Here is a 15,335-nt window from a genome sequence, read left to right as displayed (position 1 = left end):
TCAGACTATTACCATGGACTTCTTAATCGGGAAAGAAAGGAAGGCCAACATCAGCCTCCTAGAAAGGACTGTTAGTACAAAAGGGAGACCGGGGCTACCCATGTCTATAAAATGCTGATTGCTTCCAGAGAGAGATGGAGAGCAATTTGTTACGGCCTGAAGACTTGTTAACACATAGTGAGGAATAGTTAGGGGCTCCAAGGAACATGTCCTTTGGGACATTTCACCATCACATCAGGAACTGGGTGCTTTGGGCCAGAAGAAATGTTTTGTTCCAATAAATCCTACTTGGAAACGATTTTGATATTTTATAGGGAATATACTATAACATTATATATGAAGTCTTATAAGGTGTTTACAACAAATTATGGACCCCTAATAGCTTGATGCGAATTCTGTGAGCTCATTCTGTAAGCATAGTAACTCTTAAGTATGATGGAAACAGAGCCTGACTGAACACCAGCATGCAACGGGATCCTCTCGTGGCAGAGTCCGCAGGAGCAAGTTCATATCATAATCTAGAATCTCACTGACACGAGACTCCTTTCCATCAAGGTTATTTTTACAAACAAGGGGTTAAAAAAGGAACAGTTTCCCCTTCCTATGTTTTAACGCTAGCTTACCTCTAAAACAGTTTATGCACGTCCCCAAAGCATTAAAAACAATGGGAATTTATTATTTTTTCCACCTTTTTTTTACCTTATCTTCCCCTTCCCCTTTTAATGAAGCACCCAGTGGCACGTCCTTAACGACATACCAGAGGGTATATACATCCTATGACACTGATCACTGAAACAGAATTGTTTAATGTAGAGATCTTAGTGAAAAGATCAGGGATGTTCAAAACGGAGGCTGTTTTGTCCTCAGAGAATAACTGACTAAGCTGTACCATTGTATTCGTTTAAAGAATAGGAACCAGGCTGGTAACAAACATCTTGCTAGAAATCCTGACGCTGGGGAATGTGCTAGTGCCTGCTATTTTCAAGTTTGCCTGAACTCAGGGGGATATTTTCTTTCTTAAAACTTATGGCAGTTTTCCACATACCCGTATCTATGTGCTGTTGCACAGATACTGCCAGGAAAAAATAGGTTTACTGTTAGTTTTGAGTATAAAATGATAGCATCGTACATATTCTATGTTTTCTAAGCATGTCCCGTATTCCATACCCCAATTCCTCTGCACTACCTCTTGTCTCCTGTCCAAGAGTCTCTTGGAAAGTAAATCATGCTATTTTTGCTAGCAGTTTAGTATTGCTAAACAACATTGCTGATAGTTCTCTGTTAGAGGTTTACAATAGCACTGGTGCAGAGTTTATAACAAATGACAACTTGCACTGTGTTTATTTTTTTAAAGGAAATTAAGATTGCCTAAGAGTGTTCCTGAATCGTGCTTCTGGTGAGCTTATCTATCCCCAGGGAAGGGTACCAGGTTACCTTAGCAAAGTAGCCACATGTTATAAGCCCTAGTGCTTCTCATGTAAAATGATTGCCATTAATTTACAGATTGCATTAGAGTTCATCACACTCTTACTGTTCCACATACTGTTAATAGTTCTAGAGTAGATGCCTTCTTTCACTTAATATTTATTTTTAGTTCGCTTGTGTACTTATTTTCCTGGCTTTGGGGTCTCTGAATGAAAAGTGCTATAAAACCCAAATAGTATTTATCACTTTGCTATTTGTTTCAACACTCTTCCTTGTTAGAATCACATCTAACGTTTTGTTTCCAGGTGTTTGAAAATTTGTATAATTTTTATATATCCAGTCAAACACCCCTAGGAATGTCAATGTTCAGTCAGAGCTTGTCTTCACGGTCCTAAATTTTATGAAGGCAAGCACCCTGATGTATAATCTCTTCTGGAGTCAAAGCCCAGAGCAGTGGAGGAAGACTACAGCAATTGATACATGATTAAAGCTGCATAAAAATCTGCTCTATATTTTTAAGGACAATTTGGCATTGATTCGGTGTGGGGCCTCATGATGCTAATTTTTCTACAATGATCAGATTTCCTTGTTCCTTTTTTAAAAAAGGATTATTTTTATATTCCTTCTGTGTAAATGAAAAAGGAAAAAAACCCACAAAAAAAAAAAAAACACAAAAAAACAAAAGAAAGAAGTACTAGTGCCAAAGGTGACAGGGAATTATAGAGGAAGTCTGTTAAAATGCCGAGATGATTTTGATAGAGAATCAGCATATACGCTGTAATCTGGTAAACTAGGTTAATAGCATCAGCTTCTATTTGTGAATGCGTGCATGCTGCATTCAGTACAGAGCTAGGTATAACAAACAAAGCTTACTCACAGTGCAGAAAAGCTATTGCATCAATGTCAAATGAGTCCAAACTACCCGCTGTTATCAAAGAACGCGCTAGCCGATTAGCTAATCAAAGCGGTATAGCGGGGGTTATCTCTCAAACAGCCAGCGCGGGTTTAACAACCCACTTGAGCGGCGCTGCCAGCTATCAAATCACAGGCTATCAGCTCAGCAAAACAGCCACTGCATCAGCAGAGTTTGCGTTCAGCAGACAGGACCAGGTTCTCTCCCAGCTGCACGAAACGACCTCGCTAAGCGTGGAAAAGAGATCTGACGGGTTTCTGCACTAAACGAACCCGTAGGCTGTGTCTTGTCGCCTGCCATCACAATATCAGACTTACATAAAATAGCTTGTCAATAATGAAATCCCTCAGGAATCTCCTGCTATTTTCTCATGCTTAGTGTGTGAAAACTGTGCTCAAGTTTGTCACGCAGCTTTAATTTTGTATAGGTTGCACATTTATTAGTGATCTATCATTTCTGCATGTGCTTGTTTCTTTCTAAATGTGTGTTTTTAGGAGAGCAGTGGATCTTTCATGACCCACTTTTAAACACTATCCCTATTTCATGAAAATCCATGCCTTGGAAGATTTCTGATGTAATTAATGAATTATGAGAATACAGTTTCTAAAAATAAGGTGATCAAGACCCAAATATATATTTTAAACATAGCAATTAATTAACAAGAAAGTTAGAGAGCATGAATCAAACACTCCTATCTTATAATTTGACAGGCAAAGAGATAGGTTTCAATTTTTTCATGTAATGTTTAGAACATATATTTAAAATATTATATTAGTTCAGCAGGTCCTGTTCAATGTTTATTAACACTGCAGGCAAAATTTGGGGAAAAATTTAATTTAATGCTAGCCTAGATGCTTTCTTTTGGAGAAGTTATTGTTGTTTTCAGGGGACTGAGACAAAAGTCAGGAAGAGGTCAGGCCCCAAGAGATTTACAGAAGGAATTTGGAAAGCGGGATTTTGGGTGCAAGGAGAAGCAGGAAGGATTGATGATGCTTACAGAGGTTAGGGTGGAGAAAGAGTTCAGAGTTAACAGCGTTCAGTGGTTGAGGAAAATTTAAAGGATGGGTGGCACGATCTCCTTTCTCCACCTCCTCCCTGTGACCCTGGTCCCATCTCGGCTTCCCTGGACCACTTATCCTCCTTGCTACTCTACCTTCCCTCTACCCCCACGACAGACCCAGCTTCCTTCTCGCCTGGGAGCCTGGATGTGGATCAAGGCAGGATCTAGAGGGGTGGGAAGGGCAGGGACGAGCTGGTGAGCTGGTGTAAGAGATTTGGAAATACAGCTCACTGCTCGTGCTGCAAGGGCAGAAGGGGTTCACATGGCAATTTCTTTCACAGTAATAAAAGATTGTGCAAGTTTGGGCACGTGCCTGCAGCTGAAACATCTGATCGTGCTCTTTCCCTTGGCAGTCATTTATTTACTTGCATTTACAGTATTCTCCAAGTGTTAGTGATACTATAGGCACTATTGGTTTTGGAAGACACTACACGATATATTATATCCTTTACCTTTCTGTGGAGAAACTAGAATACTTATCCTTATGCGATGTTTTGTGGCTTGCAGAAGTCACTGTGAGCTATTCTATATAGCACTCTTCTGACTGTCTGGATTATGGACTTTTTTTAAGTGTAAATGAGTCCCCGAACAGACTATGAACACAGATTCTTACACAGGAAAACAAAAGACAGAGCTGGGGTGGATACCTGCCTGAGCTTACTGGAGGCACGTGCCCAGATTGAGCAATTCACTGCTCCCAGAACAGATAACAACAACATATGGCCATGCGTGCTCTTTTTTTTCCCATTACAGTAGCTGGTTTTATATAAACAGTACATAAAAAGAGAAAAAATAATGACATTTTTAAAATAAAAGAACGAAGCTTCTGTTTCAGAATATGATCTGAGCAATTAAGGGTTAAACACAGAGCAGACTGTTTCTAGAGAAGGAAAGGAAAACAATATTCAAAGCATGAGAACATTACTGTCTTTTTTAACCTTCAGTCAAATGGTATGCAGCATTTATACATGAAAAAATGTGGCTGTAGCTGCTAAGTGTCTCCTTGCATTCCCCGTTTTTGTAAGGGCCCTGCTCATTTTGCAATACTCTGTCTGTGCAAGGACAGTCAGACTGGAACCCTCGGGCACAAATAATCCACATTCTGATTACAAGCATTTAAAATTCAGATAATTTCATTACTCAAATGGATGAATTTTCATCTGTAGACGTAACAAAAATGTGTCTCAATGTCACTGTCAATATCCAAAGTTGCATTTCTGCATGCTTCTTTATATAAACCTGTGTCTTCAAAGGTGAAATTTAGTTCTTTTTTATAAATTCGTTTGTTTATAAGTGATGGAGGAATGAGGGGGTTGTTTCATGCCATGTAATGTAACCAGAGTGGGGGGAATAAAAGGCAATACTTGCATATAAACATTACTGACTACTTCAGGACACAGATTAGTAGGCACGGTGATGTCAGGCTGACAGTTGGACTGGATGATTTTGGAGGTCTTTTCATTATTGATTCTATAATTCTAACTCCCTGTTAGCTGAAGATATGGCAAGAACAAACGAAAGCATTCCTTCCAGCCCTGGGACAGCTGGCTTTGCCCTTTCTCTCTGCCACCCCTGATTTCCATAACCATGGCCACTGCTGGTGCCGCAGCTCCTGCCTTGGCAGCGGCTGATGGGGAAGAAATGGCAGGTGAAATGTTACATTTAAAAATATTTCTTGGGCCCTTTATGTCACTAAGCCAAAGAGAACGGTCCTGGCCTTCCCCTTCTTGATAGAATGCACATGGTTCCCATTGACATAATTGGAAGCCGCGTTGCTAGGTTATGAGAGAATTTGGCACGCACCTTGAAAATAATAATAATAAAGCCTCCTGAATTACTATAAAAATACCCACAGTAGCATTTCAAAATTAGATTTATTTTTAAGTGTTACTGTTCCATCCCAGGAACTTGAAAACCATATTTTCTATTAGCAAAACAGTTCCCATACCACTTTACACTCAGTGCATGTATTAACTTTGCAAACCAGAGTTAAGCTTTCCTCTTGGGGACAGTACACTCATTTTTTTTATATTGAAAATAATGAAAGTTCTAAAAAAACCACAGAGAAATAATTTTCCCAGTCATGTTTGCAATTCTTTACCCTTAGAATTACATAAGTCTCTATGTTATGACATTTAATTCCTGTTTTTACTCAACTTTGCCAAAGCAAGGCCACAAAGAATCTTCATTATGTCTTTCTGTCCAAACATTTGTAAGCATTTCCACATGAATTGATACGTTAATTTTACAGCTCAGAGGGACTTTCCTCTCAATTCTATGCAAGAGAGCAGCATCATGAGACGCTTAATGCTACCTGATTACCTACTGCAAAGAAGGCCACAGGGCCACATCAATCGCAAACACTAAGACTACAACGTACGTCTGGCCCACTCATTTGAAGTATGTTGTATGCGAGTGTGAGCAAGCGATGCTTATGACTTAGGGATGTTAACAGTCTTCAGTAAGCGTTCTGTGTGTCAAATTCAAATATTGAGCTACAGTGTGCAAAAGAGTCTTGCCAGAAAATAAGACGGTGAACTGAGAAACAACAATTACACTAGGAATATGTTCAGGAAGAACAATTAACAGTATAATGAGCAAGAACGAGAGTGAAGCAAGCTCTATGTTATATTCTATGGATAAGTACAGATCTCTGCCTACTGGATTTTTATATTGAAAATAATCCCCAGTCATGCACAGGCTGCTAAACTCAGAGGCAATTTCTCTGACAGATGTTTCTAAACTGCCTGGCATAAAGAAATAGAAGAGCTAGATGTTTAAAGCAGCACATTCAGTAATCATATTAATCTTTCATTATTATTATTATTTTACAACACGCTGTGCACACTTACCATTATGTGACATTCCGACGGCAAGGCATTTCTGAAATCTGCAGTATTGACATTTATTTCGGCTTTTCTTATGGATGCGGCAATTAAGATCACACCTGTCATAAATTAGCTTTAATCTGATTGTTCTTCGAAAAAAGCCCTGGAGTAAAGACAAGAGCACGACAAAGGATGCAAGAAACTGTCAGTGTCATCGTCTCACTTCTCTGCACATACAAAGCACCCTTCCGTATCCACACTGAAGCCAAGTTCGATTCAGACAGGTTTCCTAAGGAAGTGAGGCTCATGTAACCATGCTCTCTGCTTAACACTGTCCTCCTGTTCTGAATTTCACAGTCAGTTCCAGCCCAGATTGACAGAAGGATTAAAATCTCAGCTGGGGAAGTTTACAGAAATCAGTGCAGGTTGGAGGAGAGCAGGGAGGTAAGGCAGGAGCTTTACAGACGTGCTGAGCACCAGGAACACTGTGGCAAAGGAAGCAAAATTCCATCCATTCTACTGGGATAATTTGTTACAAAGTGAACATGAAATTTTCAAAATTTAAAGTTCACTACCAACGTAGAAAACTTTCTATAAATCACAACTAACCAACAATTCTGCCAACAGTAGTTTAAGCTCAAGCAAATGAAAAGGTTATGGGTTACCTGCTTGCTTAAATAAGCTTTTTAAATTCTGTTTACAATATTTATTTTCCTTTTAAACCAGAGTACTTGAGAATTTATATTCTTTCACCTATTCTACTTATTTTTATTTTTTACATGGTGTTGAACTAATTTTACAATATTTATTTCTGGGTTCTATTTTCTAAGTTATTTTCTACTTTATCTCATTGTTTGGATATCACAAGTTTGCAAATTACATCGGCACACAAAAAAAGCCAAACTTGGTGCCAAACTCATGGCAATTCTTGCACAAAACTCTGTATTACACAGAAGCCTTATAAGAGATAAATCATTATGGAAATTCACAATTCTGTCTTTTTACAGTTTAAAGGTTTTTTCTTCGATCACTTATAATCAATTAATAAAGGTTATCCAAATTTATCATAATTTGCTCTTTGTAACAATTTTTCCCCACAGCAAATAATAACAATAAAAGCATAATGCAAAGTTGTTTTTATATAATTCACTGTAATTTAAGTAATCAACAGCATACTTATTGCTTTATGTGTGTTCCTAATTCAGTGCTACAAATTTCACTCAAGCTCTGCATTGGATCTTTACTATTAGTTATTTTCCTCAAGATATTGAAAAGAGAGAAAATAGGAATTTCATGTTAAACTTCGTAAAAATTTTCCTTTAATTCAATGAATTATTATTAGTTTATTTCTCTGGTATTTCCTTTCTCGTTCTTAAGGATGGCCAATTTTCATACCATCCATTTGTCCGTTGTGTTATAAGCACTAAATACGATTGACATAAAAAATCTGGTGGAGTTTTAAAGCAGAAAGCCACATTCTTTAATACCATTAGATTCTTCTGTACTCGCCTACAAATCTGTAAACTGGGAAAATAAACTCTAATTGATCAGAATAAGAGAGTCCGAATTATAAGTTGCTCAGAGTATTGAGCTTTGGAGTCAGGCATGAGCCTGCTTTTGCTGCGTTGCAGGAATTCAGATTCTACAAGTGACCTCCAAGGCAGCAGGAGTGAAATGTAATTGCGTAATTGAAAAAAGTGCACAAAAATTTCAAATAGATCAGTAACTTAATAAAAAAGCAAATTAAAATTTGAAACAATCCCATTTATTCAGTCACAATGAATTTGTAGGGTATGTGGAACCTAAAACTTGTTTTAAAAAGCACAGATCTCTGCTTATTCAGATGAAAACAGTACTAAATCTTACTTCAGACAACCTACCTTGCAGCCCTCACACGCGTGCACACCGTAATGAAATCCAGAAGCCTTGTCCCCACACACACGGCATTCGATAGCCATGAGGGAGTTGGAAGACTCCTCATGAGGCTTATTGTACAACTGAACCTTTTCTGAGAAGTAGGGTGGGGAAGGAGGCTCCATTTTGATCGCACCTGTGTTTAGAAAAGATTAAAAATGATAAATTCAAAGTATAATTAAATATATAGAAGAAGCAGCAAGGGATAACCACAAGCAACGGCAGCAAAAATAGCCAGATTCATAGATCTGCTCCAAAATATGCAGTATATAGGTTGAAAAATCTAGAAGAGGCAGATTCTCATGGAGAAAGTGTATTATAGATTCAGTTTTCAGCTCTGGAGTGTGGAATGACTTCAAGATAGGGTTATTAAAAATCTACATATGGAGACTTCTTACTTGAAAGGCCTCCTTTCCTCACTATCTAATCCGGTCGTATTACTTCAAGGTGTTCAGAACTACTGCAGAGAGACAGACTGGAGTTTCTTATCTTGTCTAAAAAATATTTAATATCTAATAGACCTATACATTGAATCATATAGTTTGGATAATATGTATACTGTATTAGATATTTAAAGAAATTATCTCTCTCCTGGGGAACACTGTTCAACTTTGGACGTAGTTTAGAGATTCATTTTCTCTTCGGAAAGTTTCTATTCACAAGAGCAATTAGTAATATCAAACAAGCTCAAACAGGTAAATATGATATCTTTAAATCAATCATTCCTGCTCATAGAAGAAAGCTGTGACATTTGACATATTACATTAGGTCACACCCCAGGAGTGATGTAACACACATAGTATTATAATAAGGTGAATGTTTCTTTTCAAAACTGGCTGCACTATCCAAACTAGAAAGTTTTCTTTCCTATGTAAACTAGGAAGAAACAACAAAAGTGGAAAATGATCCAAGTATAGACAAAAAGGATTTATTCTGCCTAAAATCTACTGCACTCTATAGGTTGTTATTGAAATATTATGGACATCTCTAATGAAACAACAAAAAAAATCATTAGCCGGAAAAAAGTCTTTACATTTCTTTCATTGCTAACCCAGAGGCACACAGCACCTGCTTTGCTGTATAACCAAAATTAAACACCGCAGTTTTCCTAGCAAGAACTCCCTCAAGGAATCCTTGTCCAGATTACTACAGACAAAACTGATGTCAGATCTAAGTAAATCTTTAGCAAAGTGCCAGGCACAGCAGCCTCACATTCGCACTTTGAGCGGGAATGCAGTAACAACTGATTTAAGAACAGGTCACTTCCTTTCTTAAAAGGAGCATTCAGTGTAATTTTTTTTAGTGAAGCTGGTGAAAGAGCTGTGTTTTTTCACAGTATGTAAACAACGTTAGCCCGTGAAGCTCCAAGGTTATGTCTGCATGAGGAACACTGATAAAGTTATTCAAACATTATGACTCAACATTTCTACTCCATCAGTTTCTTAGGCTTTTTAGAATCTAAAAGCTACATGTATTAATAATTAGTATCCCCTGTATGCTAGAGCACCCTTTAGCATCCAGGATATTTACTCTGCATTGTGTGCATAGAGCTTCAAAGGCAATTTACACATAGGATTAACGAATAAGAGACTGAAGGTTTCAGAAACAAATGGTGCGTTGCATGTGTCTAATAAAAAGTGTTTAATGCCATTTTAGATCACAGAATCATTGAATGGTTTGGGTTGGAAGGAACCTCAAAGCTCATCCAGTTCCAACCCCCCTGCCATGAGCAGGGACACCTCCCACTGGATCAGGTTGCTCAAAGCCCCATCCAACCTGGCCTTGGACACCTCCAGGGATGGGGCAGCCACTTGCCAAGTCTCCTGCTGCTGCTCTGGAAGAGTGAAGGGCTGCTATAGGTAGTCAATCTTTTCTATCTGCCCAGCAAGGGTATTTTGCAGGCATCTCTGATGTCACAGGATACTGGCATTTATGTAAGCACCTGAACGCTTCTAAATCCTTTTACTGGCAGTACACTTTCCAGAGAATGAAGCAAATGTGAACATGAAGGAAATACCAACAAAATAAAAAGCATACTTTGGCAATCCTGGAACTTGATATCATATTTATAATCAATGCTGGTCTGATCAGTTCTTGCAAGAGGAATATCTTCATAGTGCGGTGAAGAGATGCTTGAAAAATCAACAGTGGTAAATGGCTTTATGTCGAAGGAATGCGTATGATCATCCATCACAGACAGATCCACTGGACTAATTCCAAAGTTAATGGGCCAAAACGGCATTTCTGTGTCAACCATTGTAACCGCTGGAAAAAAAAAGAAGAAACAGACTTTTATAAGAAGCTCATTAAGTCTGTGACAAGTTTGGGCCCCAGCTGAGGACCAATTTTTTCATGTCCAAAGGACTGAGGTGCAAACTCACAACTAGGTGTAGGTGTCAGGGGAATGTTTAGACCCCATCTATCAGCTGACTTGAGTTTATCACCATATAATCGCAGTAGGCTGTAGAGGAACCCTGTACGGCTAACACCATGGGTTGGAAGGGATCTTAAAGCCCAGCCAGTTCCACCTCCATGCCATGGGCAAAGACACCTCCCACTGGATCAGGCTGCTCAAAGCCCCATCCAACCTGGCCTTGAACACCTCCAGGGATGGGGCAGCCACAGCTTCCCTGGGCAACCTGGGCCAGGGCCTCACCACTCTCATGGGGAAGAAATTCCTCCTTATGTCCAGTCTAAATCTGCTCCTCTCCAGTTTATACCCATTGCCCCTCGTCCTACACATGAAATCTTTAGTCATTCAAGCATGTCAAAAGCTTTATTCCAGAGACGTAAACCCAAGGCTCAAGGAAATTTAATTTATGACTTTCCAAATTCCATATCTATTTATGTAGCTTTTGAAAGCAGCAAATAAACAAAAACCTTCAATCTGCAAAAATCTACAGCAAATTGAGATATAAAGTGAGTCCTCTGAATCTAAATCCTTAACTTAGACATATTTCAACTCCGAAAAAGTTTAAGTAACAGCAAGTGTGAAGCACTTACTGTTTATAACTACGGCCTGTCTTTAATTTTCCATGATTTATAGAAGGAACACTCTAACCTAAAAATAGATGTTATGGAACTAAAATAACTTGGTCACTTTGGCTGTTTAATTTGGACTTCAGACCCAATCAAGTGAGTGGCCTTTAACCTCTAGATAAAAGGAACTTTGACTTGCTCTACTTTGAATCAAAACTTCTCTGTCACGCTGCAACAACTGTTGTTGCAAAATAGACATATTGGAACAGACGTGCCCTGCAATTTTGCGATCACTTTTTGTTTTGAGAGCCTACAGGTAAGTAAAAGAGTGACTGTCCTCCCCATTAACTCTGCTGAAGTGCTGAGGTCATAATAGCTAGGAATGGTTATATTTCTCTTAATCGTGCCTCAGGAAAGTCACCATCATTCTTCCATCTTTCAGGACTCAGAGCACAACCCTCTGGTTCTTCTGCCTTGTACACTGACAATAAATTATTTTAATTATTATATTTATTTTTACATTTCAGATAAGAAATTCTCACTGCAGTGGGAACAAAAGAGATGCTGCCATATCCTGTGCTGCACAACACACGTTGCCCCTTGTAGAAGAAAATGGGAACCTCTAGATCCTTTATACTCCCCACCTCTTATTAAATGACTGATTCACTAGAGTTCTGTAAAGCAAACAGTGTTTAAGGGTGAACTGCTGGTGAGGTTACCTAATGGTCAGCCAGCCACCCACCGTCCCAAAGGCTTCTGCCATTGGAGGGCATACAGTCTCACATTATCCTTAATGAAAGTAAGAGCTGCCTGCAAGTAAAGAATAGAATTTCTATCCTCTGCAAGTGAAAATGATCCGATGACAGTATATTATAGGTTGTCAGAGTACCTTGGTGTTACATAGCATCTTCCAAATAGTCTATTTTTCTGTAAGCATGAAGGGCAAACCCCTGGCTACTAACACTAGGAACTCTCCCGTAAACAGAATTGCAAATAAAGCAATAAAATGGGATAGACTCCTTCTTAAGAGAGTCCATTTTTATAATTAACCACATACATCTTTAATGAAATAAAATCACAGGCATCTAAATTTAAACATTGGGTTACAGTCCTTTAAGCAATCTAAGGAATCTAAGAAGTCAGTGTAGTAGAAGCAACAGTAATCTGTACTGTGAGCATATCTAATGTCCAATCAGTCACAAGTCAGCTGGTTTGTGCTTCGCTCTCTATTTCTGGATAACAAAATGCATATTGTAGCATTTCTTTAAACACCACCACAGGTAGGCATCAATGGTCCCAGATCAATGAAATTCATAAATATTTCCAAATGACAAGAATTTTCAGATTTGCTCAGGCTTTGGATATGAATCTCAAACCATTTAATTACACTTGTGAAGTTCAAGTCTCCACATGAGACTGCTAAGCCTTAGTCAAATTACAGCTATCCTGCTCTATTTAATAAAATTTGCTATTATGTTGGAAACAGATTAATTTTACCATTCAGTCTAATTTATATTATAAATACTGGAATGAAGGGAACTTTTTATGTGCTAGTTTTATTCAGCCATTTTTGAAAACTAAAGTGGGAAAACTGTCCTTGTCTTTAGTAGCTAATTTATGAATACTTCTGTTTTGCATGTAAGATTACATGATTTCTGCTGTGAATTTTGCCTTTTTCCCCTCACAACAGAAGATAAATGCCAACATTTCCTCCTGTAAAAAAAAAACCCCAAACCTATTTAATTGCAGTCTTTTTATGGTATTAAAAAAAAAACAAAACACCAAAAACATCCAAAGCATAAGTCCAACCAACAGGCTAGTCCAGGGCTCTTTCATGGGACACACACGTGCTTCTGTGAGATTCAGGTAATAAAACCACATGTAGCATTAGCTAAAAAGATTTTTCATGTGCAAAAATCAGTTCTCAGCCAGCAAAAGACTATGCGGAACAGTAGCAGAGATGTTATTCACACACAGTCAGATGAATATGCTTTAACAGTTAATCGTCTAAAAGACCAGAAGAGAAAATGTAGTTGAGACAACACTAAACGTTGAGATATGAAAGTAGTTGTTATAACTCCCTTTACTTGCATTGAATCCCACGTAGCCAGCTGCTAACGATTATCTACAAAGAAGTAAAGGAAGGCACATGAACTCGTCTGACACGTCTGCGTGAACTGTCAGCCAGTGACAGCTTACAGTTAGTTGATCTCGTGTTAATTGTGAGAATGATGAGATCATTAAGTCACTCCACTAAGTAACAACTGAATTGATTTCCATTCCTTAAGAAAGTCATTCAGTGTGGTTTTTATATCAGGAAAACATAAAATACAACATAAGAGATGACCATGGTATGAAAAACATCTTGGATCACAAGCTGCTCTTTACCATAAACACTACCTGTGCTCAGTTAACCTGAAAGGCCTGTTGCACTACATTCTGGACACGCTCTTTCCAGACAAAACTACCAAAATATGACCCTAGAGGTATTTAATGAAGCAACAAGAACATCCTAACCTCATATGAGTCACAGAAAATCAGAAGGAAAAAAACCCCCTCACTTTAAGCCTCTCATCTTTGGAATATTACTAAAATCAAGGTGATGGTATAATTACACCACATGGACAGGTAATATATAAACAAATATGCACAAGATGTAAATATTGGGTTGGGTTTTTTTAATATTAAAACATATTTCATGGAATAGTATGAATTTCACCTCGTATAAGTGTGCCAGAGTTGTCAAGTAAACCCATATGCAAGTGCTGCAGAACTTAATGGGACTTTTGTCAATTAATTAAAGCGGGCTCAGGCCATCTCTACAATAATGTCATATATAAGCTGGTTAAGATCACATAACCATTCCTAGCTTAAAACTCAGAGATAGTGAAGGGTCAGCTTGATATCCCCAGAGGTTTAGTTTATTTATCTACTTAAGAGGAACAGTAAAATGTTTTACATGCGCCTCGCAAAAATACATCTACTCTAAATTACAGCACCACATCCACGGAATTAAAGACCTTCATTGATCTTTGAGAAGAGAATGCTGTCAAAGGACTACAAGAAGAGAAGGACAGTCTTGTGATAAAACAATTTCATCTCCCTTTCAATAATCCGGTTCTGTCTTTGCCTCTGACACAGAAATTGTGTGGCAATGCACAAGTAGTTCAAGCCAACATTTTCATCAGTGCTGTTTTCAGGTCCTTAATGTGAGACAGAGGGTCTGATGATACATTGTGTTCAGCATGTGATGAACTGATGCCTCTGGAAGGTGCAGATGGTCATCAGTTCTTGTAAGACTTGGAAAAATGGCATCAGTTTGTCCTAGTCGTTGTTCTTCTGGTTATTTAGAGAAAATTGTATCTGATTACCACATTTAGTTTTTCATGGAGAAAAAAGATGATGCTACTGTTTAGACTTTTGTCTCAGTTCTCCACTTGTCCAGTGAAAGGATATCAAATTTTCCTGCCCCACCTTCCCAACTAAGTCCCTGTGTTTCCATTAAAATAGCAATTTTCTTCAGCAGGGCTGGATTACTTTCCAAATTTTTAATATTCCTGATTCTGTCCAAGTACAATGAAACGTTAAACTTAGTTTAAGCCTTTAGGAGATACCTTCTTTAATCACAAAATGATATATTTTTCATTCATAGTATCATTATGACACACTTTACGTAACAGACAACATTTGCATAACATAAATGTAATTATTTGGGTTTGGCTAAACCAAAGTACATGAATTTCTTCTATATTGGAAAGAAGGACTCAAAGCTCACGGACATGGTCCATTTAGCACATTGTATGGTGTGCAGGTTAAATGTTACAGCCACTCCACCATGTAGGACCTGTTCTAGTCTGCGTTCTGCTGCTGTAGAGTCAGCAGAGGGAGCACAACATAACTAAAAGCCCACTCTTTCCAAGAACTCTGCTGACACAATTGGTGATGCTCTTAAACAAACAAACAAGCAAAACAGTACACAGAAAGCGCTGTGCTGGCTGATACCCACCATTCAGTGTTTGACAAAAATCACAGAGGAATTTTTTGCCAAACTCATTAAGCTTCAAACTGCAGCAAGAAAAACAAAAGCAACAGCAAAAAGCTATGATTTGCTTTAAAAATCCCATTACAGAATTGTGTATTGTTATGTTTGCATCATCAAGAAGCAAAGATGAAAAGGATTTTTTTTTCTTTTTATCCATGTACATATTCAAAACAC

The 15,335-nt window shown here is 38.2% G+C and overlaps 1 protein-coding gene across 1 annotated transcript in view; it reads right to left on the bottom strand.

Annotated features, from left to right (window-relative positions):
• PPARG (peroxisome proliferator activated receptor gamma) overlaps positions 1 to 15,335 on the bottom strand; it is a 61,349-nt gene that overhangs the window by 17,517 nt on the left and 28,497 nt on the right. Inside the window, exons 2-4 of the mRNA XM_054076893.1 lie at positions 10,178 to 10,405; positions 8,107 to 8,276; positions 6,251 to 6,389 (exon numbers count right to left, since the gene is read on the bottom strand). Coding sequence (XP_053932868.1) covers positions 6,251 to 6,389; positions 8,107 to 8,276; positions 10,178 to 10,397 — 529 coding nt within the window. The 5' untranslated portion in view covers positions 10,398 to 10,405. The remainder of the gene's footprint in view (positions 1 to 6,250; positions 6,390 to 8,106; positions 8,277 to 10,177; positions 10,406 to 15,335) is intronic.

This window comes from Cuculus canorus, chromosome 11 (genome assembly GCF_017976375.1).
Source record: "Cuculus canorus isolate bCucCan1 chromosome 11, bCucCan1.pri, whole genome shotgun sequence".
NCBI lineage: Eukaryota > Metazoa > Chordata > Aves > Cuculiformes > Cuculidae > Cuculus > Cuculus canorus.
This window is presented reverse-complemented; position numbering and strand designations above follow the sequence as displayed.